This window comes from Rhinolophus sinicus, chromosome 17 (assembly GCF_057876585.1).
Source record: "Rhinolophus sinicus isolate RSI-liver-muscle chromosome 17, RSI-T2T, whole genome shotgun sequence".
In the NCBI taxonomy this organism is placed as follows: domain Eukaryota; kingdom Metazoa; phylum Chordata; class Mammalia; order Chiroptera; family Rhinolophidae; genus Rhinolophus; species Rhinolophus sinicus.
Genome location: NC_142517.1, coordinates 7,728,349 through 7,753,035, shown reverse-complemented (window position 1 = coordinate 7,753,035; position 24,687 = coordinate 7,728,349). Strand labels below are relative to the sequence as shown.

Here is a 24,687-nt window from a genome sequence, read left to right as displayed (position 1 = left end):
TCGGGAACAGAAGGCCCCTCCTCGCAGGGAGGGGCTGAGGCCCGGGGACCTCGTTCTCTAGAAGTCGCAGCACTGGATACCAGAACTCAGTTCTGCGCGGCTTCTCTGGCCGTGGCCAGGTATCCAAAGCAGGTGCCCCTCCCGCCGTGGTCCCCAGCCCCGTCTGCTGTCGTCGCGAGTGCCCCGCGCGCCATCCACCCACCCAGCCATGTCGTCCTGCAGCCGCGTGGCGCTGGTGACCGGAGCCAACAAGGGCATCGGCTTCGCCATCGCACGCGAACTGTGCCGGCAGTTCTCGGGGGACGTGGTGCTCACGGCGCGGGACGCGGCGCGGGGCCGGACAGCCGTGCAGCAGCTGCAGGCGGAGGGCCTGAGCCCGCGTTTCCACCAGCTGGACATCAACGACCTGCAGAGCATCCGCGCCCTGCGCGACTTCCTGCTCAAGGAGTACGGGGGCCTCAACGTGCTGGTCAACAACGCGGGCATCGCCTTCAAGAGTAGGTGCGGGAGCGGGAGGTCCCTGGGGTCTCCGAGGGTGGGGGGCAGCGAGCTGCAGGCGCCCCACACATCCACTTGAGTGACGGGGGAGGACAACACGCGCCCCCCAGGATGCCTTCTGTTCTCGCTTCTGCGGAGTCGCTGGAGCCGTTCGCCCAGCTCCAGGCGGGCCGGGACTCCGGGCACAGCTTGCCACGCCCGCCTGCCCACCCGCCGGCCTGTGCCGGCCTGTGCGCCGCCCCGGGCCCTCCCGGAACGGTCGGCTGCTGCGTTTTGCAAGTGAACCGGCCTCCTGGGAGGGGGCAACGCCCTGCTAAACTCTTCAGCTTTTTGTCTAATGCAAGAAACATTTTTCTTGCCAAGGATCTCCAAGCTCACTTTGGGCTTTCGCTTTCCTTCAAAGAGCGCATTCATAGATGCCAAGAGGCATCTGCCCAGGACAGGAAATGAATCGCTGAGACCCGATTAGCGCGCACTTGCCCGTTAGTGGACTGGAGACTTTGTTTAACGGAGAACTTTGATAGGCTCCAGCAAAAAGGAAGCGAGCCTGTTCCCTCCCCCCCCGGGAACTGATGTTTGTTATCAAACACATAAGTGCGGATTTAAGTAGCATCTTTGCTACTTTGGGGGCGCGGGAGGGAGTCAAGATTACTTACTCTATGACTCTTTTAAGAAACTTATTGAACTGTCATGCGCTGCCGGTAGAAAGAAAGAAACAGGCCAGCCTCACTTACAACTTAGTGGGGAAGAAAAACCTAGAGGCAAAACGGAATAAAACGAACTACTCGTATAGTGTGAAACGAGTCCTCATCACCCGGTCCTGGGTGCTCACCGTCGCTGTGCAGCCACAACCTGCACCTCAGTCTGTGCGCTTTCTGGGAAGTGCAGGTGGGAAGTGGCTGACACCCCCTGGGGCCAACGGCTGAGGGATTGGTGCATAAATACCTGGGACGACACCTGGGGGAACAGGTGCGCTGGAAGCCTTGCCCCTCAGTGTGGGCATTGGACCAGCGGCATGTGCAACTCGGGCACTCGCTGGAATCACAGGACTTCAGGCCTCACCCCACACCTGCTGAATTAGAACATGCATCTTAACAGAATCTCGGGGCCACCTGTGCCCCTCCAAGTTTGAGAAGCAGTGATCAAAGTGAAGGGTCCTCCAAGTGTGGCTGGCAGACCAGTAGCAGTAGCCTCGCCTGAGAACTGGAGCCCCACCCCCAGACATCTCGCTCCTAACTCGGAGGGTGCCGCCCAGAAAGCTGTGTTTTAACAGGCCCTACAGGTGACTCAGATACACGGTTTGAGAACCACCAGCCTAGTGACTTAGAAATTGTAGTTAGTTTGTTTTTCCTTTAAGTAGAGATGAGATCCACTTCGTCATCTGAATTTCAGGGGGAAATGCCTGAGTTTGTCTTTGTTTCCTTTCCTTTTTGAAAGCTGATGATCCCACGCCCTTTGACATTCAAGCAGAGGTGACACTGAAGACAAACTTTTTTGCCACAAGAAATGTCTGCACCGAATTACTGCCAATAATAAAGCCTCACGGTAAGTCCAGTGTGTGGGTTGTCCGATCTCATCCCTCCACAAGGAGTGGGCCATGGGCCTGTCCCACAGAAATCACCCAGCGGTGCTAGTTCTCTGTAGGGGGGGAATAGAAAACTGCATTATTTTCTCATAGTACTGTATCTGGCTCCTCACCCAAACATTTAGCTTTAAAAGGTATGTGTGACACATGCTATGCTTTTGGGCCCCGTGTCATGAACGCAACCCTAGAACAGTATAAGATGTTGCAAGTCCCAAAAAGGCCTCATGCCTTTTGCAATCTCAGCGAGTCCTCCTCCTCCAGCTCCCCACGGTGACAGGGCCACACCCAGCTCATCTGGGGGCTTGTGGGGGTAGTAGCTGTTCTAGCATTATTATGATTTCCCCTGTATTCCTTTCTTCTCATACCAAGCTTTGTCAAGCTAATTCAGAACATCCCAAAGAAATGTTTCTTTATTAGGTAAGATCTTGCCCACACTTCCAAGGATTCAACAAATAACTTTTCTTACTTTTTCACAAATATTTGTTGAGTGCCTACCATAACCCAGGCATTACTCTGGGTTCCGAGTATACAGTGGACAGGGTCTAGCAGAGGAGACCGTTATTAACAAAGAATCATGAGTGTAAATTACAGCTATGCTGGGAGAGGGGAGAGAAGACTTGCTTCCCTGAGGATTTCTTTCCCAAGAAGTCAACTGTGATTCTTAGGAAAAACAACTCTGTGGTTCTTATTAGAAATGTGGTGTGTGTTTTTTTTCCAATTTTTTTTTTTTCAATTGGGGAATATTGGGGGACTGTGTTTTTCCGGGGCCCATCAGCCTCAAGTCAAGTCGTTGTCTTTCAATCTAGTTGTGGAGGGCGCAGCTCAGCTCCAAGTCCAGTCGCCGTTTTCAATCTTTAGTTGCAGAGGGTGCAACCCACCATCCCATGCGGGAATTGAACCAGCAACCTTGTTGTTAAGAGCTCGTGCTCTAACCAACTGAGCCATCCAGCCGCCCCCTCAAATTGTTTTGTAGTTTTGGCCTGCATATTTGTGTTCATGGATAGAATTGCCTCTTTAGTAGCCGTGAATTATTATTAATATGAATAATTCATTTAGTACTTTATTAGGTATTAATGATTGCTTTAAAAAATAAGGAAAATCAAAACTAGGTTGGAGCATCAACCAACTGAACGTGTGAAAGGAAGTATCCATCATGAAAGACAGACAAGGGTCGTTCCCCCAGGCATAACTTGACCCTGATTTTGGCAGTCAGGGATAGAGGTGGCCTCCTCTGGCCCTATTCAAGTGAGGGCTCTGTCCCTAGGAAAGCAGGCTCTGAAGCACCCGGAGGGTGTGTATGTGTGTGTGTGTGGGGGGGTGTTTTATAACCTACCTGGTGATTCTACTACAGACCTCCTCAACTAAAATGTTAAACCGCCCTGGTACCTTCTAAGAGTCCTTTTTTTCCAATCAGCAATTAAACCTGCACCATGACTTAGTCGCATATTTTGTATAGTCAACCAACAATTGTTTATTTGTCACATTTCCATATTATTTATTATTCTGTTTCAGGCAGAGTGGTGAATATCAGTAGTCGCGTGGGTACAAATGCTCTTGAAAACTGCAGCGAAAATCTGCAGGAGAAATTTCGATGTGAAACACTCACAGAGGAGGACCTGGTGGACCTCATGAAAAAGTTTGTGGAGGATACAAAAAATGAAGTGCATGAGAGGGAAGGCTGGCCTAACTCGGCGTACGGGGTGTCCAAGTTGGGGGTCACAGTCTTATCGAGAATCCTGGCCCGACGTCTGGATGAGAAGAGAAAAGCGGACAGGATTCTGCTCAATGCGTGCTGCCCTGGCTGGGTGAAGACAGACATGGCTGGGGCTTCCGGCTGCAGGACTCTAGAGGAGGGGGCGGACACCCCTGTGTACTTGGCCCTCCTGCCTCCTGATGCCACCGAGCCTCACGGCCAGCTAGTCCATGACAAAGTGGTCATACATTGGTGAATGTCTTTTTTGGGCCTAATGATTAATAAACATTTGTGGAATGAATGTTGCTATCTATAGTCTGATCAGTTTCTGTCCTTCAGGAGTGTCCGTTAGGATCTCCCAATGAGAAGTTGTCATGCCGGGTGGCATGCGGGGTCTCAGCTCCCACTCCCCACATAAGAACGCAGGATATGGTGAGGCCAAAAAGGAACACCCACGGAGCCATAGATGGGGGAGTCACACCACTATATTCTCGCTGGCGGCTGGGTTGGAGACACAGGAAACAGGAGCCACACTATCCGCAACCTGCCATCCACTTCTCTCTGTGAACCAACCTCACTCGCTAGCTGCAATCCGCCATGCTAACTGCAATCCGCTCTTGCTAGCTCAGCCACCATCTTCTTGCTAGCCCCTCTTTTCTGTTAGCGTAGCCACGGCAGACCAGTAGCCAATGGCTTACTGGTTATAGCTGATGGCCAACTAGCCACAGCTGATGGCCATTTACCACCCCAGTGAGCACCTTTCCACGTGATACCGAGAGTCTGGAAACTGCACTCCTTGCTCTGTCCCCACAGTGTCTAGTTCTGGGATCAAGGTGAGTGATTTTGCTGTGCCCGATCTCTTTAGCCTGAGAGGAAGAACCTAGTCCTGTGGTTCTTAAGGGTGAGAGGGTATCAAAATCACCTGGAGGGCGTGTTAAAACATTGCCCAGAGTTGGGCCCAAGACGGTGCATTTCTAAAAGTTCCCAGGTGCTGGTCGCACTGGGAGCCACTGGTCTGACGGAGGTCTCAGGGCTGTGGAGCGGTCTCAGCCATTTCCCAGCTGTCTGCTGTTTCTAGGTTGTTGACTCTGTAAAGATGATGACTCTGTAAAAATGATGTTTCCTTAGTTTTGCAACCCTGCTCTGTATCTCAATCTGTTTTATTATATTTGAGTACATTTTAATTGGTCTCATACTTAGGAAGTAGTATATGTAGCTTGAAGGACTCGGAGGAATGTCAATTTTTTTTTTTTTGGGGGGGGGTATTATTTCTTCCAAATGGGTTTTTCTTTTAGGTTTTGCATTCTGTGTTCTTCCCAGATTGTTTGCAAGGTTGCCCTGCCACTTCTTCCATTTTGTTCACGCATGAACAACTTTGTCTAGACCACCATCTCTTTGCTCCGATATATGCAGATGTCTTCTCCTTAACCTGTTCCCGCTCCCCTCTGAGGAACAGTCCAGGGTGATTCTTCAGATGCCTCCCCAGCCCCTTTTGTTGTCTCTCCGACAGCAGGCAATTCCACTTTCACTGCTTTCTAATGGGATTGGTTTTCCAAACAGCCTCCTAGGTTCTGGTTATGCCCTGTAGAAAAAAAGACTTGGAGACCAAAGGATCTTGCGAAAGAGAAGAAATATACTTTTAAAGAAAGTTTGCAATGGAATCAAGACCTCTGCCGGAACGGCTAGCTAAACGCCGACAAAAATACAACAGGTGCACAATGGACAAAATCCAAAAGAAAAAAGCCACACATTCACCTAGTTTGTGAGGGGCTGTTCATAGTGGGCACGGCAACATTGTCGCTTGATTATGAGCACAAAGTCACATCTCCTGATGGCAGCATTGCCGAAATAAGGGGTAATGCTCTTTTCCACTTGGGAATCAGTGAAGTATAGACATGCTCAAGGTTTCATTTATTTGGGGAACCAGGACTACACAGGTGACTCTGTTATTTCTGGTTTATTACAGGGTTCAAAGTATTTATTTTTCTTGACTCTCCAACTTACAGTGGCAGCACGGCAAAATGCCAGACTAGCTCTCTCAACCCTCACCTCACTTTTCCATCCACTTTGGGTACATGGAAGTCTGAATCCCACCCAGCCAGCATTTCATTTCCTTCAGCCATCTCCATGTTGCCTCATGAAATTCAGCATGCGCTTATATTCATCTCAGACTGTCGTGCGGGAGACCCTGCTCGCTGCGCCATTTGTCGTGTGGGAGACGCTGCTCGCTGCGCCATTTGTCGTGCGCGGAGGCCTTCTCGCCGCGCCATCTTTCAGGCGGGGCGGCCTGCGGGGTCTCTGCTCCCGCTCCCCACACAAAAACACAGGATATGGTGAGGCCAAAAAGGAACACCCACGGAGCCATAGGTAGGGGAGTCATACCACTATGGTCTCACTGGAGGCTGGGCCCACCGGACGCCGACCTGCCGTCTGCTTTTCCGCCAACCGACTAACCGACGACTCTCCTCCACTCTCTCGACTCTGTTCCTCTCTCTCGGCTCTCCTCTTCCGCTCTCTTCGGCTCTGCTCGGCTCTGCTCGGCTCCTCAGCAATCCTCGGCAGTCCTCCGTAGTCGCAGCAATTATACCAGCGGCCAATTGGCTAACTGGCCACAGCCGACGGCCAATCAGCCACAGCCGATGGCCATTCACCACGCGAGCCAGTACCCCTTCACGTGAGGCCGAGAGCCTGTAAACTACTCTCTGGGGCTCTGTCCCCACACAGACCATAACTCCTAAGACATTTTAATGACATCTTATCTTGCTCTAAAATCATTTTAATGGCTCTTGATCAATTTCCTGAACCCCTTTCATGTTCTGGCCTCCCTCTGCAGCCAGCCTCCAGAGTCCTGCCAATGATGGGCAGTAGTGGAGGGACCGTGGAGCACTTTTGGGCTCTGCCTGATGGAATCACAGACAGGAAATGTGCAAGGAAACAAGTTAATCCCTTTTATTCTCCCTTTGTCTCGAGCCAAATCCCACCTTGATGTTTTTGGATCTGCATGTAGCCCACTTAGAAGACCCTTAATAGCAAACTGCTGATCTGAACGGCATGTCTCATTTTTATGGAAGGTCCTAGGGGCCCTGGTTGGATGGCCTGCACAGCAGCCTCTTCTCAAGAATTATCTCCTGGTTCCCTTCTCCCTGCTTCTTCCCCGTGTTTGCAGCTGCAGCAGCCTCAGTTGACTCCTGCTGCTCTAGGCCCATCCTCTAAAGAGCAGGATCAGCTACACTGGGACAGGGTAAGCTCAGAGCTGTTACTGTGAGCAGCCCCGCCCCACCTTATGTGGTCCAAGGAGCAGAGGGAGCCAGCATCGCCAGAGGAGGAGGCAAAAGACCCTCAACAGAAGCCCTCACAGAGTGGCCCAAAGCGAGACAGCCCCCTCCCCATAGTGGCATCCCTTCCATGGCCTCAAACCATTCCTGAGATCCCTGGTTCTAAGAGATGCTCCAAGATTTCTGTATCCTTAAAAGAAAATTTTTCTTAAGCTAATTTGAACGGGATTGTTGTTTCTTGCAACCAAAAGGAGTCTAATAAAAGTGCATTAAAATGTTTCATGGTTTGCAGTAGTAAAAAAAAAAAAAATAGGCTTGGACTCAGAAGGAAAAAAGAAAAAAAATATCATGAATTGAGAACCCATGGCATACTAGGCCATATGTCACCCTTAATACTTTTCCCGACATTGTTTGCATAATTCTCAGAACAGTCCTTTGAGGTAAGTATTGATGTCATTTTCAAATGAGGAAATAAAGGCTTGGAGAGGTTGATTAATTTGCCCAAGGTCACATACCTGAGTCACAGGCCAGGACCATATCCAGGACTGTCTGACAGTAGAGTTCCTTGGCTTTTCGTGGCACTGGGTGCTTGTCATATCCAGTGTCACTATTACAAATCTAGAGATCATGGGTAACTCCCTTGGTGTAAACATTAACATTTTCGCTGTGACGTTCATCTATAGTCAAATGATATTTCCATGCCGCTGACTGCGGCATTCAACTTTACCCCATGAGCTCAGTGTTCCAAAATGGAAGTGTAGGAAAGCAGATGTACATGTTTCTATATTTTTGTGTTTTTCAAGAATGAATAATAGGAAATTTTTATTCTTTAATCATTTATTTTAATAAAATGCAGCACCTTAACTGTATTTACTTAAAAATGTAAATACTGTAATTATTTCCTGTGGATTTTTGACACATTTTGGAGAACAAACTTGAAATCAATTAACTCAGTGAAAAGGTTAAGGGAGATGATACACTGAATCTAGGTGATCTGTAAGCCATGTGGTCATTAGATGACCATGCTAGCCTCGGTGAACTTTTCCATAAAGTAGATTAATGAAATATGGCTTAAAAGGGGATTACCCCATACGATGTGTGTTTCAGACACCAGGTGGAGCCAATGATCCCATCCACATCGGCTTTTCTGTGATACACTTTTCTAGGTTGGCGCATGTGTGGTAAACTCACATACAGTATCAGCTTCAAACCTGGCCTTGGACTTCTCCCTCACCTACTCAACTGCAACAAGGATTGTGACAGACCAAGAAGCTGAAGAGTGATGTGGTGTAGAGGTGAAACAGGTGATAATGACGATCCTGACGGACGTTTACTTATTACTGCAAGTCAACCACAAGTGGGCACAGCAGCAAATACAGAAGAACTACACAGGACCTCTGTCTAATGGGTGGAGTACAGTCGAGTTTAGAAGAGACAGGCTTGGAAGGTCACCAATGTCTGCATACAGATACTCAGAATGTTTACCTGGCCAGTCTTTCTAATTGGTGGGCCAGCCTGAGCCAGAGAATGCCTTCTTTATCATGATCAGAAGAGGTAAGAATTAAAGTTCTGATTTCAATTAAATTTGAAATGCCCTGATTAGTTTGAGTATCATTATGTAAGGAACCCACTCTGTTTACATGTCTTAAACAGATGAACATAGCTAAGGAGACTTTTAAGTGTGACAAGACAATGTGACCCAAGACCGATTTCTTGTAGGAATAAACTTTCAAATATTAATGCTGTACATTTACTGTCGATCCTAATTATAAATGGAGTTGACCTTTGAACAACACCAGAGCTGGGTCACCCACCTCTCATAAGTCAAAAACCCAAGTATAACTACTACTGGAATTTGTCAGTTCATTTTAATTACCCTCCCACACACCTGGAGTTCTTTAGAGCTAGTTGACACAAATACAAGGCATGTATATTATTTTATATAAATGTATTAGGACAAAGTTATACCTGGCGGTTTTGACACAAATAGACTGGTCCTCTTTTTTTTCAATGGTGAGTACAAGCAGTTCTTTCATCTCTTATTAGTTCAATACAGTGTGGAGTGTGGCTAAAATTTGAGGAACCTGAAACAAAACAAAACAAAACAACTCACTGTATGCCAACTGTTTTTGTTGGCATACAACAAAAACCAGAGTTTATCATATCTTTATTAGGAATGACTTTTTATGAAATTAATCCTTTTTCTTGCTAACTCAATCCTGTAGTTTTCCTCTGCTTCTACTTTAAGAAAATTCCCCAAACTGACCATTAGAGGATTAACAGCTGAGGCACTTGGTATATGCCAAGTAGACATGGAGGTGGCTAGGTCAGAGGTCCAGCAACCCAAACTATTAAAATATTCTTGGTGATTTGAGGGAGGTTAGATCGCCTCGGAAATCTGACACGAACCATATACCCTTTCTCCAGAAACATACATGTACACAAGATGTTCTGTACAATTTTAAAATGTTCATGGACCTCCCACTCTCACCCCATTCCCCAAACTTTCATGGCTGCCTTGCCCTGGGAAGCCTCAGACTAGATCTGAAAATTCCTAAAGTGCCTTCAGGGGTTAAATGGGCAGCGGCCTCTGCAGAAATTATAACCTCATTCAACAGGTGGCACTGCTTTGGTTGGCTGGGAGCCCCAGCTGGTGCAGTCAGGATTCTCAGGTGAACTCCGCCCGATTCCTATCTTTCAAGGTGCCTCTCGCCCCGCAGCTGTCAGGCCAGGTTGAGCGCGTCTGAACTGTCCAGGTCCGAAGGCTCATGAGAATGACAGAAAGGGGAGTGAGTTTATCTGTAAATATTCATGCTCTTTAGGATTGGCGTGAGGTCTCCTTTCTGAGCCAGAGTACTCAACGAAGCTCATTTCAGACATGAATTCCCTCACCTCTCCTGATGCCGAGGGTCGAAAAGGGGTGGCCGGTAGGACAAGGCACCTTAACCACGGTCCCGGAGCCTCCTGCGGCTCGCCTCCTCCCCGAGGGTTTGGATGTGGTCCCGATGGAAAGGGTGGGGTGAGACCGGTGCCATGAGCCCCACCTTCCTTGAGCCCCACGGTTCTATTGTCTGTAACTCTAAAGCTCCTGTCAGGTAGGCTGATTCACTGACCGACGTCCTCTTTCTCTGGATGTGTCGGGGGACTTCCAGGTGACGGACAGAGCCATCCTGCCCACCTGTGCGAGGCCTTCTAAGCCTTCGGGGAGCAGTCCCGCGGGGAGGGCAGGAGCTAGTGGTTGAGGCTGACAGCGACATCCACCGAGGGGCGGGAAAACTGTGCAAGAATAGGGGAAAGAGCCCTGAGTTCCGCAGTCTGCGCACAGGAACCGCCCCCTCAGGCTGAGGACCCGCCTCCCGGCCCCCGCCACACGCAGAGGTACCGCCTCCTGGTCCGCCCCCGGGCCCAGGGCCCGCCTCCCGGCCCCGCCCCAAGCGTCGAGTATACGCCCTTGGTCCTGCCCCACGCACCGAGGACCCGCCCTTCGCCCCTGACATCGCGTACCGAGGGCCCTCCTCCCAGCCCTGCCACTCTTGCCGAGGACCTCTTCCCCTTGCCCCGCCCCCACGCGCCGAGGGCCCGCACGTCGGCCCCGCCCACCGAGAGCCTGCCTTTGGCCTCGCCCTACGCACTGAGGACCCGCCCTGTCCCCGCCCCCTGCGCCGAGGGCCCGCCTATCGCACCCGCCCTCTCCCTGGAGCAGGGGCGGCAAGGGCTCGGGCGCGCCGCTTTTTCCGCGGTCCCGGCTCGTGGCCGAGCCGCAGCAGCTGTCGGCTCTGCCTGCCGCCGCCCAGCGGGTTCCTAGGTACGCGGGCGCGTCCCCGAGAAAGGCCGCCGCTGCCGCGGGTAAGTCGGGCCCGCGCCCTCGGCCTGCGAGCAGTGCTGGAGGAGCCGGAGGAGCCGGGACGTCTTCCGCGGGCCGGCGAGCGTCGAAGCGGCGCGTGCGACCTCCGTGGGCTGCGCAGGGTTCCGGCGGCGCCGTGGGGGCGGTCCCCAAGTGTAGGTGGCTCCTCCGAGTGCATCCCAGCCCGCACTGCTGCAGTGCGGGGGTTGTTGCAGCGAGGCCGCGCGTGGACGTGAACTCCAGCCGAGACCCCCTAGGGGCAGCCCGGGAGGCTGGGCAGGGTCTCCTCCCAGGTTCCCTGGCTCCCGCTAGTGAGGGAAGTGCGGCCACGCCTTTGCTGGCCCGTCGTGGCCTCTAGTCCAGCAGATGGAGGTCAGGTGGGTTATGGCCCATCCGTCCCTCACCTCGGCCGGCTGACGGAGTAGAAGCTGTGCCTTTGTTTGTGCGGTCCTGGTCGGGGAGGAGGGCTAGAGACCCAAATCTTTATAAAATGAGGGCTTTGCTGATAAGGGAATAACTCAGAGTCTCCCAGATTGTCCCCAGGAGAAGGGATCCGGGCCGCATTGCGCGCGCCCTGCCGCCTGGCCTCTGCGTCTTGCAGGATTGCCGGATGCTGCTGGCGTAGATGGCCCTTTAGCAGCTCGTGGTGCACCTGCTTATGGAGACTACCCGCAGGTGTTTCCCTAACCTGGGACAGCTGCCCTACACTTGGGAAAACCTTTGTAGGATATCTTTCGTAAGGAGATGGAGGCCCTCCCCTTCCCCCAAAGCCTCCTCCCATTAGCGTCTTTAAATTTCCCACAATTTAATTATCAGTCTGAAAGATCAAATTCAAGATAATGTGTCCTAGAGTTGACTAAACCAGTTAACCAATGGCAGAGAGTGTTTTCTGTGCTGTAGACTAAGGGTCATTATCTATTGACAAGTGTTCTTGCTCGTGAGAGGGTGGCTGGTATTTTTCACTGTCGTCTTTTTCATTTAACTCAGAAACCTTCCTTCATGTAAACATTTTACAATTAACTTCTCTAGGATCTAGCACTTGATCTTTTTATTTGAATTTGTTTTTCTAAGAAATTAAGAATGGTTAAGGAGAGAGATTTCCTGCTGACATTTTCGATTTTCAGGTGGCTACATCTGGTCAGATACACTTGTTTAAGGGATTACTTTGTCTAATGGTTAGTAGGCTGTAGAACTTTTATCAGTTTTACTGAGCTGTTGAGTCTCTCACAGAACAGGTATTCAGGATAGATGGCCAGATCATTGTCAAAAGAGCTAGTTAAGGGCTGAACTATTCATTTTACCTGTAGCATATTGTAGTGAAGGCTCTGTGGCATCGCGCTGGCTGGAGCCGGAATCTTCATTCTGCCAGTTGCTCGCTGTGTGACCCCAGCGATTTTCTGGAGGGCCGGATTCCCAGTGTCCTCATCTGGAGTCCAGTGATAGCCATTTCACAGGACTCTTGTGTGTTGCATGAGATAAGTGCTTGCACAAATGATGTGTTTACCAAGCATACCCAGAAGACTTCCTTAGTGTAGTATCAGATGCCCCCTATTTTGAAAGAGAGGAGCTTGCTTGAATAACTGTTTCCAAACTTCTTACCTGTGCTCTTAGTTTTCACCAAATAGTCCTTTCTTCATATAGCCAGCCCCACATTAAACTGCCCCACTTACCTGCTGTTACGTGGCCAGTACCCTCCCTGCCATGAGCAGTGGTGCCGTGGTTGCCACCCACATCCTAAACACACGGTATCACTGACAAGGCTCTCCTGCTAACTGGCTGACAGCACCTGTGGACTTTGAGGACTCCTCTGCTGGTAGTTAGACTTCCTCTGTGCTTTCCTTTTGCCTGTGTCACCCTGTTGTGTCAGTCCACCCTCCGTCACTGTGTGCAGCGTTAAATTGAAATGATGTATTTAGATGTTTCCTCTCATTAGGTTATGAGCTGTGAGAGTGGGACCCTGTCTTTTTCATGTTTCTTTTCCCAGTCCTTAGACACTTAATAACAGTGAACAGGCTATGTATGGAGTATTTTAGTGGCTCAGAGATGCTGGATTTCAGACTTGTAAATTTCCTGGGGGAAAAAAAGTTGTGGACTATTTGGCTGTACTAACTTCTTACTTCGCAAACTAGAAAAACTACCACCTCTTGTTACCGTCCTTAATATTTTCCAAAAGTATGAAGGCTATTTGAGAAAAAGGGGCAGGCTTTCCCAAGAATAAGTAGCCAGTCTTATGGTGTGGGTGCATATACATAGTACAGTATGTTTTTGCAGAGAGGCCCAGCATGAGCAAAGGCTCTGTGGTAGAATGAGTCTTAGGACAAATAGAGTGCCTTGAAGAGAGGGGTAGGTGGAGCCTTGTAGACCACGGGATGAGTGGGTGAGGAATTTGGATTTATTGGAACACCTGTGCCACAGTCAAGTAGATATTTACATGAATCTGGACCTCAGGGTGGTTTGGGCGGGTGTTATAAATCCATAGGTCATTAGCATGAAATGGTATTTGTAAGTTATGGAAATGGGGAGATCACCGAGGATAAAGAGAGCACGAAAGGACCCAAGGCTTGGTGCCAAGGAAGCCACTATGTCCATATCTTGTAGAGTAGTTTTCAAAGTTGTAATTTGTTTGAATAGACTAATGGGTTGACCTTGAGATTTTCTTTTTTTTAAGGAAGGAATAAAAATGAAACTTGAGATAAGCATGCGTGTGTATTGTATACATTATAACATATAAATGAATGTGTGTTTTCACATCAGATCAGTGCAACAGTCCATGTTCCTTGTTTCCTTTTGTCACTGAGGATTAGTTTCTGTTGGAGTTGGGATTAGACCGTCTACATCTCAGGCTTTGCAGTAGATGCAGTGGTTCATAAATAATGAATGCATCTAGCCACAGGAATAAATAAAATAATCCATCAAAGAATATACAAGGGCAAGAAGAATAAGATGATGATTGCTTAGGCCCTGGTATATCCACCCTACATCCAGACTCTACACTCAGGCTTAAAGCCATCAGGGCAGCACCTGGCGGGGGCCTGGTGGGTGACTGGAGCTTAGGAACCGAACAGGCACCTGGTGGATTTCTGACCACACTGCTATCAGACACTATACCATCCTTATGTTTTTTAACTTTTTTTCTCCCCACCAGATTTTCATCTAGAATATTTCCAATCCTCTATCCTAGTTGTAGACAATGGGTTTGCTAAATAGGTTATTCCAGTTAAGAGTATTGCTCTGCTTTTCGTTAGGTTTTATAAATGCCCTATGATGGGAGGGGCCGTTTGCTTTCAGAATGACCGATTGGCAACAATGCGTAGTTAGCTGCTTTTTTCACTCCTAGAATTAATTTTTTCAATTAGGTGGAACCCTAGCATTTTTGCTTCTTCCTGCTCCGTCCACTGGTCTCGCTCAGAATCCAGGAGGGCTGAACTGTTTATCTTTTATCTACCATGGCACCTGGCCCAGAAGCCTTGCTAAATATTTGCATTGGATCGCCAGGTGACTTTGTGCGCTGTAGTGTTTGTAGATGTGTGTCCTCTAGCTCTGGGCTGGGCGTGATTTGTGTCCTTGAGTAGCTGCCTCACTTGTTTATTTTTGATTTGCTTTTAGATACTTTCTCTGCTGCAAGAATGTAAGATGGATCCAGAAGAACAGGAACTATTAAATGACTACAGATACAGAAATTACTCTTCAGTGGTCGAAAAGGCCTTAAGAAATTTTGAGTCCTCAAGTGAATGGGCCGATCTCATATCTTCACTGGGCAAGCTCAACAAGGTATGTGGGGCGTAGGTATTTGGATTGCGTGGAGGCAGTGACACAGCTGTCTTTTTATTATTTTAAGGAATTGTCTTATTGCTATCATACCGAGTACTGATTATAACAATGAGAAAAGGCAGATAAGAAAAACCACCCACAATTCTGTCACCCAGGCTTCCTGCTTTTAACCTATCAGTATACATACTGTGTTTCCCCCAAAATAAGACCTAGCCAGACCATCAACTCTAATGCGTTTTTTGGAGCACAAATTAATATAAGACCCGGTCTTATTTTACTATAGGTAGTATTTTATATTTACAGTATAGTAAAGTAAGACCGGGTGTTATATTAATTTTTGCTCCAAAAAACGCATTAGAGTTGATGGTCTGCCTAGATCTTATTTTGGGGGAAACACGGTACCTCCTTCCAGCTTTGTTTTCCTGAGCATAGAATTACGGTGTAGATATAGTTGAATAGCCTTTTTCTCAACGGTATTTAGGTCCAAACAAGATAAATTTTAAAATTTGTCCAGTCAGTTATTCAAAGATTAATTGTTCTTCACATACTGCTTAGGATTTTTATGGCTCTTTCTTTTTTGGTCTATTTTTTTTTTTTTTTTTACCATTTTACTGCTGATTGGTAACTCCTGGAAGAATAAAGGATGAAATAAATAGTGAAATCTGGCCAGAAATTCTGTTATGTTTGGACGAAGGAAAAGCGGTCAGACCTAGGAAGACCAAAACCAGTCACATGCAGGTTTGACCTTGGGCTCTGTAGATGGGACCATTGTATTTTCCCATCCTGCCCAGAAAGAGGATGACACAGTAATCCCCAAGCTCTCAGATGACCACGGTGACCCGTAGGTAGAAGATACCTGGGCTCGAAGAGGCTGCGCCCGGCCCTGTTGCTCTCTGGCCACGGCTCCTGGCTGGGATACCTGATTGTGGAGCCCAGATGCCCTGTGGGACTTGGGAGGTGCCCAGCTCCTACTCTGCAGATCTCCACTCCTCAGGTCACAGACACCGGGGAACTCTGACCAACCTCATTTCTCCATTTACTGCTTCAAGGAACGAGGCGGGGGAGGGAGGGAGTGGAGAATGCTAGCAGCCTGGCCACAGAGCCGTGCCTGGGCAGCAGTCCAGAAAGCAGCTATCTGCTCTCACAGATGGCTGTCAGGCACAGGGGACAGAGGTGGTGGTGACAGATAGTGAGTGGCCAGGATACGGCCGACTGCCTGGCAAGGTATGTTTGCAGCATGTGAACGTCATGGCTGCGTGCTGGCAGGGATGGACAAACGTAATCAAAGAGCAGATAAATGCTTGAGCGTTCTTTGGTTTTAAAGCTCTAATGCAGGAATTCTCAAGCTGAAGAGAACACTCACTGTCTTCCAGGAAGGTGGCTTCCTTTTTTAGGGGAAAGGGAGAAGCGCTGGAATGGGATTTAGGCATATTCAAGTTTTAGATGTTTTAGTACTTGACTCTCCTGGAATTTTTGTTTTATTATGTTTTTGTTGAGGTAAAATTCACCTAACATGAAATTTACCGTTGACCCATTCTGGTGCACAGTTCAGTGGCTTTCAGTACATTCCCAGTGTTGTGAATCGCCACTGTCTAGTTCCAGACCATTTTTACCACCCTAGAGGGAAACCCTTCCCATCCCTCCCCCTCCCCAGCCCCTGGCATCCACTGATATACCTTCTGTGTCTGTGGACATTTCATATAAATGGAGTCATACAATATGTGGCCTTTAGTGTCTGGTTTCTTTCATGTAGCATGTTTTCAGAGTTCATCCATGTGGTAGCATGTATAAGCACTTCATTCCTTCTGATGGCCAAATAATATTCCACTGTGTGGATAGACCACATTTCGTTGATCCACGCATCAATTGATGACTTTTGGATTTCCACCTTTTGGCTGTTGTGAATAGTACTGCTGTGGACATTTGTGTACAAGTTTTTGCTTGACTACCTATCTTTGCTTCTTTTGGGTGTATACCAGGAGTGGAATTGAAATGCAGGTTATTGAGTACAGTTATGATCCTGTAAGGAGCTTTTAAAACATAGACCATTCATTCATTCAATAACTATTTGAGCACCTACAACATGCCATAGTGTTCCAGGTGTCAGGGTACAGCAGATGACACAACAAGGCCCCACCCACATTCTGGTGGGCTTCAGGGGGAAGCTGGATGATAAGCAAAATATATGGGGTCTTAGATAGTGATGAATGTTGTGGGAACAGTAAAGAAGGGAAGGGACACCAAGTATTGGGACATTGTGACATTCAATGGTGTTGTCAAGGACGGCCTTGCTGAGAAGGTGCCCTTTGCTGCAGTACAGAGGCTCTGGTGTGTCTGAGGCCAGTGCGGTGGCCACGAAGCAAGCGAGGGGTGGGGAGAGAGTAGGAGACGAGGCCACAGAGGCGAGGGGTGGGGAGCGTGTCAGACCTTGTAGGTCTTTCAAACGAGTGTGACAGTGGCCACTGAGTTAGCTAGGAGCCCTGGGGGAGCTGAGCAGAGGAGCTGCTCTGGCTTCCCTTCTGGCATGCCAGAGGCATTTCCAGCTGCTCTGCTGGGCGTCAGGCAAGGCGGCAACGGAGACCATGCACGAGCTGTTGCTATAATGTAGGTGCATGAGTGGGGAAGGGTTTGGATTCTGAATGTACTTCGAAGGTATAGCTAACAGGATTTGCTCGTGGATTAGATGTGGGATATAAGAAAAAGAGGAGTCAAGTACGACTCAGATTTTCAGCTTAAGAAGACGCAGGGATGCAATGGGGAGACTGGCATGGAGCCGGCTCAGGGAGAGCAGGGGTCACTTTGGGACAGGTTCGTGTGACGCTTCTGTTAGGTGTGCGTAGGCAGCTGAATATCAGTCAATTGGATAAAAGTTTAAAAAGACAACTTTTGTTACAGCTGGTACCCAATTCCATGTAACCCCATTACTGTGCTCTCTTTGCTGGAACTTCCCATTCTGCTGTGATGAGGCAGTGAGTGAGAACAGCCCCCTGGAAAAATTTGCAAGATACGAGTGGGTGACACTGTCCCTGCCTCAGCCCTGCCTATGACGGGTGGCATTGGTAGAGAGCAGACTGTGCGCTAAGGCCCTGACGTGCATTGCTGTAGCATCCTTACAGCCTATCTTGAGCCTGGTCTCAGATTTAGCAACTTGTGCGAGATGATAACCGGCAGGTGGTGGTGGTGGTGGTGGTGGGGCGTCTCACACACACCCCTGTCTGCCTGGCTCCAGAGCCCTGCTCTTAAGCTTTCTTCATACCAGTATCAGCGTGGCTCACGTAAGGGGACCGGGCACACCTCTTTGCTGTCGGGCACCGTCTTCATTGTCTGAATCAGGTAGGTGCAGTTATTAGCCCCATTTTACTGGTGAAGGTTAACCAACTTACCTGATATCATGTGGCTGTGATTTTTGTGGGTTGAATTGTCTCCTCCAAAAAAGATATGTTGATGTCCTAACCCCCACCCCCAGCACCTCAGAACATGACCTTATTTGGAGTTGGGTCTTCACCGAGCTAATCCAGTTAAAATGAAGTCATTTAGGGTGGGCCTTGCCCCAGTAGGACTGGTCCCTTCCAGAAGGGAAATGTGGGCACAGACATAGACATGCAGATGGGGAGGATGATGTGTGAAGATGGTGGCAGAGGTCGGGATGCAGTTTTAAACCAAGGAGCGCCAAAGATGGCCCAAGCAAACCGCCGGAAGCTAGAAGAGCAGCCTGCAGCCGATTCTGCCTCACAGCCTCAGGAGGAACCAACCCTGCTGGCACCTCCATCTCGGACTGCTGGCCTCGGGCTGTGAGAATCCATTGCTGTTTAAGCTGCCCAATATGTGGTGCCTGGTCACGGGAGCCCTAGCTAACTGATACAGTGGAAGAGCCAAGATGTACTGGACACTAGGTGCTGGGGACACAGCATTGAACGCAAAGTTCCTGCTCTCAAGGAATGCAGGGCTTTGGTGGCAGGAGACAGGCAACAAGTAAACATATGCTGTTGGGTCCTGCATGCTCGGAGGACAACTAAAGCAGGGATGTGGGGTAGGGAGGGACGAGGCTAGGGTGCTGGTTGAGACAGAGATGGCTCTCTGATAATGTGACATTTGAAATTTGAGCTGAGGCCCAGATGCAGTGAGCAAGCTGGCAGGGAGGCCATCTGGGCCACCGGCATGTGTCCAAGGTACAGTAGGGGGAGGGTGTGGCTGCAGAGGGAGGAGACGTAGCCAGCGCAGATCCTGTGGTTTTGTTCTGTGAAGGCGGGGAGGCCCTGTAGCCTCCAGGAAGGCTTGGGGCGAGGTGATGGCTGCCTTACCTGTTAGGAGAACCCCTCTGGCTGATGGGTGGAGAGTGAGTCCGAGTGGCAGGTGGCAGTGGGCAACTTTAGCACCCAGATCAGGGTTTGGGAAGGTGCTGGAGGGAGCAAGCCTCTATCAGCGTTAGTGATCACGTCTGTATTCAGAGGTACCTGGTAGGAGTACCTGATGTAAATACAGAATTTTCTTGAGACTTTAGTGATGGTTAGATTTCTTGGACTCATGCATGTACACAAGAATTCAGTGAGTAAATTAGTGATGAATTAGTTTAAAAACACACAAAAAACCCTTTATAATGGAAATAGAAGCAATATCGTATACAAAGGTTAGGTCAAGATGTTTTCTATTTAAAGTAGGTGATTGCAGGTTATAAAACAAAACCATAGAACAGAAGACTCATCCAGCTCAAGTCTTGACAAATGAGAAAACTAAGCCCCGAAAGGTCTTGGTTTGTCAAACTATATACAACTTTTAATTGTATCATTTTAAAAACTTGCTAAACTTTCAGTATCATTTTTAGAATTTTTCTGTATTAGAGAAAAGTTTATCTTTTACAGTTTTTGACAAACCAACATGAATAGGGTAATATTTGCTTAATTGTTTATCTGAGACTTCAAGCCATCATCTTTCACTGATTATTTTTAGGTAAGTTTTTATCAACAGTGTATGTTGAGCCCTTATGAACCCAACCACTGTACCAAGCCTGGATTCAATTTTGATTGTGGAAGTGAAGGATAGTAGAAATTAATCAATTCTACATTTAAAAACCTTGTCACTAACGCTTCTTTTTAAAAAAATGGTCCCAAATGAACTCCCGTTTTTTGCTGCTTTTGTTCAATAGCTTGTTTCACAAAATGGCCAGAAAGCCAGTGACATGAATAGCAAGGGAAATAGGAGGTCTTGGGTGTTGTTACATGTTTCAGCTTCTAAAACGTTATTGCTTAATTACAGACACTTCCCTTTTAAAGCAGACCCTCCTTATTGTGGTATTTCAGACGAGTGCTATGCTATTGGTAGAACGTGGGGTGGAGCTGGGACACCAGCTGGAGGTGAACTGTTCTGGCCCTTTACAGATCAGCTCCAAGATCTCTTCCACCTGAAAACTCGATGAACCTGAACTGGATCCTGATTTTTTTTTTTTTTTAACTGTTTTTTAATTTATTTTCTTAAGTGTGTTTTTCCAGGACCCATCAGCTCCAGGTCAAGTAGTTGTTTCAATCTAGTTGTGGAGGACGCAGCTCACAGTGGCCCATGTGGGGATTGAACTGGCAAACCTGGTGTTAAGAGCATCGCCCTCTAATCAACTGAGCTAACCGGCCGCCCCTGAATCCTGATTTTTACCCAAGCCCTAATCAGCTACATTTCTCTGTTGAATATAGTAGTATTCGATCAGATAAAGCATCTTTAGTTGGGAATCTGTTTTAGTTTGCTCAGGCTGCCCTAACAAAATACCACAGACCGGGTGGCTTACCAGAAATTGACTTTCTCACAATTCTGGAGGCTGGAAATCCCAGATGAAGGTTTGACAGATTTGGTTTCTTCTGAGGAGTCTCTCCTTGGCTTGTAGGTGGTGCCTTTTCATTGTGTCCTCACAAGGTCTTTCTTCTGTGTGTGTCTGTCTTGTAAGGATACCAGTCATACTGGATTAGGGCCCTCCCTAATGACCTCATTTTATCTTCATTGCATCTTTAAAAGTGTTGTCTCCAAATAGTCATGTTCTGAGGTGATGGGGGTTAGGGTTTCAACATAGGAATTTTAGGGGATACAATTTGGCTCATAACAAGGTCTGACAATGAGTTTAGAGTGTCTCATATCAATTTTTATAAAAAGCTCATTTCTCATGGGAGCCCAGATGGTTTTTCAGTACGTGACATATGGAAGAGTAAAGTGTTATCTGTCTGTCTATATCTCTTTTTGTGCGGCACAGAGCATCATGAAGAACTGGAGTTCTCATGTGTAGTGATAGCGTATGTCCCTGGAACTTCCTAGTCACTCAAGGCAGCCTTCCCAATTGTCTTGGTCCGTTCAGGGTGCTGTAACAAAATACTACAGGCTGGTGACTTAACAGAAATTCACTTTCTCACAGTTCTGGAGGCTGGAGGTCCAAGATCAAGGTGTCAGCAGATTCCCACAGGTGAGATCCCGCTTCCTGGTTCGTAGTCTTCTCTCTGTGTCCCCTCTCTGCAGTCTCTTCTGTAAGGGCACTAATCCCATTCATGAGGGCTCCACCCTCATGACTTAGTCACCTCCCAAAAGCCCCACCTCCTAATGCTGCCATCTTGGGGGACACAGATATTCAGACACAGCACAGTGATTTGTGCCCCATTTGACTGCATCTGACAAGCTCTGCACCTGCTTCTTTGTAGAGGCTGTGTTGTGGGGTGTCTTTTGGGGGCTCATCCCTCCAGTGTGTATCCTTGCGAGGACCCTTTCAGTCCTCCCGGCGTCTTCTTCCTCCTCCCACTGAGAGGCAGTTTCAGTCGCTGCTCCTGACCCCCTCTGGACCAGACTGACTGACAAGTGACGTGGGATAGGCCGTGAGCTCCTGTCAGCCTCCTTACTGAGGAATTGCAGCTCTCAGCCTACATGACGCCTGCTCACATCTTGTCACCTCACTGTGGGGCCCCACCTGTTGGAGTACCTTGGTTTGGAGCAATTATTTTCATCCTTTCCCAGTAACTTTTTGCTGCCGTCTGGGGTGATAACCTTGACAATAGAAGTTGTCAGATAAGTGGGGTAGTAAAGACCTATTGGGAAGACGTGGGCCTTAGTGCCTTATGAGAAGAGACCAAATTGAAAAGACATTGTCGGCCATTATTACTCATTTCACTTTTGAATAAAGTAGACCCTTTTCTGATTTTTCTTGGTGCCAGAATGTGGAAGGTGCAGCTAATAGAACGTTAGGTAGAACTCCCATTGCTAATTTGTGGCATCCTTTGCCACTGGCCTGTTATCTTTTGGTAGGTGACGTGTTGGGGCTCAGGTGGCATTATTCATCCCTGACCCCAGGTTATCCAGAAGGAGCTGAGAATCAGCAAAGGCATTGCTGGCTCATGGTTGTGAGAGCTGTCTCTCTGTGAGCCGCTCAAACGCGGGCCTTTTGGGAAGAGCACTTCCCTTTGCTGAAAGGAGTCTGGTACACTTTCAGTAATTTATAGCTAGGATAGTCCATTTATTTTGGGTGTGGGCAAAGGATATTTTTGCCGTTCTTCCTTTCAGATCTGTTGGAGGGATGGAAATAGTCCAGATTTGGACAAATGAATTATTTCTCCAGTAATCTAATGACAAAAGCTTGTCCAGCAGAGTTGTGTTTATGGATAAGGGAAGGGGCTTTGTGGTCCACTTACTTTTATAAGTTTTGCCAAGAGGATTACGAAGCTAGAAACTTCATCTCAGGCCATGGTAAGAAATATGCTATGGACTGAATTGTGTCTCCCTCCTAAATTCCTATGTTGAAACCCTAACCTCCAGTGTGACTGTATCTAAACTAGAGTCTTCAGGAGGTAATGAACGTTAAATGAGGTCATAAGGATGGGGCCTTAATCTGATAGGACTGTGGCCTTATAAGAAGGGGGGTGGGGGGGAGAGAGAGAGAGAGAGAGAACTCACTCGTTCTTCCATGTGAGGACACAGCAAGAGGATGGTCGTCTACAGACCAGGAGGAAACTCTGAATCAGCTGGCGCCTTGATCTTGGACTTTGAGTCTCCAGGACTGTGAGACATTAATGTCTATTGTTTAAGCCGCTCAGTCAGTGGTACTTTGTTACTGCAGCCCAAGCAGACTAATAATAATCAGTTAAATTTGGCTGTTTTTCAAAAAGGACAACTGATTGAACATGAGTACCAATAATCAAGCTTGTATTTGAGCCAAATGTAGACATTCCCGTTTATCTTTTTAAAATGTTTTTTTTGGAGGGGTGGCCAGTTAGCTCAGTTGGTTAGAGCGTGGTGCTAATAACACCAAGGTTGCCGGTTTGATCCCCACATGGGCCACTGTGAGCTGCACCCTCCTTAAAAAAAAAAAAACAACAACATTAAAATGGTCTTGTTTTTTTCACAGCTCTACTGACATATAGTAAACTCTATGCATGTTGAAGGATATAAGGATATCAGATTAAGGATATAATTTGATGAGTTTTGACATGTATGGCCTGCGAAACCATCACCATGTGAAGATAGAAGACATGTATCCGTCACCCCGGATTTCCTATGCCCTTGTGTGGTCTCTCCTCGCTCCCTCCCCTCTGCCCCCGTCCCTAGGCGACCCTGATCTGCTTTCTGTCACTGTAGATGAGTTTGCATTTCCTAGAGCTGTGTGCAAACAGAATCATACAGGGTGTAATCCTTTTTTTCTCTTATCGGGCTTCTGTCAGCACAGCTGTTTTGAGAGTTGTGTGTATCGATAGTTCACTCCTTTTTGTTGAGTAGGAGTCTGTGGACATACACCATTTGTTTATCCATTTCTCTTTTAATGGACAATTGGGTTGCTTCCAGTAGGTATAGATTTAATTCTTAAAGAAATGGCCAGACTGTTTTCCAAAGTGGTTGTGTCATTTTGCACCCCACCAGCAGTGTGTAAAGAACTCCAGTGCTTCCATATCCTTGCCAGCCCTTGTTGTGGGCAGTCTTTTTATTTCAGCCAGTGGGAGTGTAGTAATAGCTCCTTGTGGCTTTTGCTTTTCCCAAATGATTAATGATTAGAGAGTTAGTAAGGATTATTCTACACTTGTTTTAATTCTCTAGAAATACAACACAAAAGTAACTATAAAAACCCCCACTGTTTTATTGTATGTAACAGCAAAAACTTGGAAGTAACCCCCCTCAATAGAGAAGTGGCAGAAGAGTAAGTCATAATGCAATAGTACAGTGACATGCAGTCATAATACAATAGGACAGTGACATATGCGGTCATAATACAATAGTACAGTGACGTGCAGTCATAATACAACAGGACAGTGACATATAGTCATAATACAACAGGACAGTGACATGTAGTCATAATACAACACTACAGTGATATGTGGTCATAATACAGCAGTACAGTGACATATGCGGTCATAATACAACAGGACAATGACATGCGGTCATAATATAATAGTACAGTGACATGCAGTCATAATACAACAGGACAGTGACATATGCTGTCATAGTATTACAGGACAGTGACGTGCAGTCATCCAAATGAAATAGACTTACAGTTACTAATATGAAAAAAATACTCGTGATAAAATAAGGGTGCAAAAAAGGCAGGTCGCACAGTTCATATATAGTACTCTGTGTGCGTGTGTGTGTATTGTGTAGGAACGGACAAGATCTAGAAGACCTTTATTGTTGGATTGGTTTACTTGTAGTTTTCAATAATTTTAAATGATGCTCTCATGAACATCTTTCTGTACATGGCTATTTTCATCAAGGTACATTGTCAGCGGTGGAGTTCCTATGTCATTGGCCATAGAGTTAAACTTTTGGTCACGTGAGTCTGCGAGTGGACTGGATTTGATCCACTGATCTGCGTGGGTCGGTGCCAGAGCCACAGTGTTTAAAGTGGCTGTACTTCATAATGTTTTTATCTGGCGGGACCAGGTTCTCCACCCCAGCCTAGCCACTCTTCTGTTTCAGAAGTTTTCTACCATTCCCAGGTTGTCTTCTTCCAGATGAACTTTGGAATCATTTGTAAAGTTAAAAACTCTTTTGGGGGTTGATTGGTATGAGGTAACAA

At 47.6% G+C, this 24,687-nt stretch overlaps 3 protein-coding genes across 8 annotated transcripts in view; 2 read left to right on the top strand and 1 right to left on the bottom strand.

Annotated features, from left to right (window-relative positions):
• Window positions 1-4,077, top strand: LOC109446659 (carbonyl reductase [NADPH] 3). Its single transcript, XM_019730292.3, has 3 exons — window positions 1-497; window positions 1,936-2,043; window positions 3,596-4,077. Exons 1-3 carry the CDS (start codon window positions 209-211, stop codon window positions 4,030-4,032), a joined length of 834 nt encoding a protein of 277 aa, XP_019585851.2. The 5' UTR covers window positions 1-208; the 3' UTR covers window positions 4,033-4,077.
• A 2,858-nt stretch (window positions 4,078-6,935) lies between these two features.
• On the bottom strand, window positions 6,936-12,229 carry LOC148754733 (uncharacterized). Its single transcript, XM_088794046.1, has 4 exons — window positions 12,197-12,229; window positions 10,735-11,249; window positions 10,165-10,327; window positions 6,936-9,135 (listed from the first exon to the last, which is right to left on the bottom strand). The coding sequence occupies exons 1-4, from the start codon at window positions 12,227-12,229 to the stop codon at window positions 9,094-9,096; spliced, it is 753 nt and encodes a 250-aa protein (XP_088650172.1). The 3' UTR covers window positions 6,936-9,093.
• The window catches only part of DOP1B (DOP1 leucine zipper like protein B), a 100,057-nt gene continuing 86,133 nt past the window's right edge, over window positions 10,764-24,687 (top strand). For 2 of the 6 annotated variants that reach the window (XM_088794675.1, XM_088794671.1), the window contains exons 1-2: window positions 10,764-10,897; window positions 14,502-14,666. In XM_088794675.1, the coding sequence (XP_088650801.1) occupies window positions 14,529-14,666 (138 nt within the window). In that variant the 5' untranslated portion in view covers window positions 10,764-10,897; window positions 14,502-14,528. Of the gene's footprint in view, window positions 10,898-10,927; window positions 11,051-11,072; window positions 11,273-14,251; window positions 14,391-14,501; window positions 14,667-24,687 lie in introns of those variants that run through there. The other 4 variants (XM_088794674.1, XM_088794672.1, XM_088794673.1 and 1 more) reach the window with 4 other exon arrangements.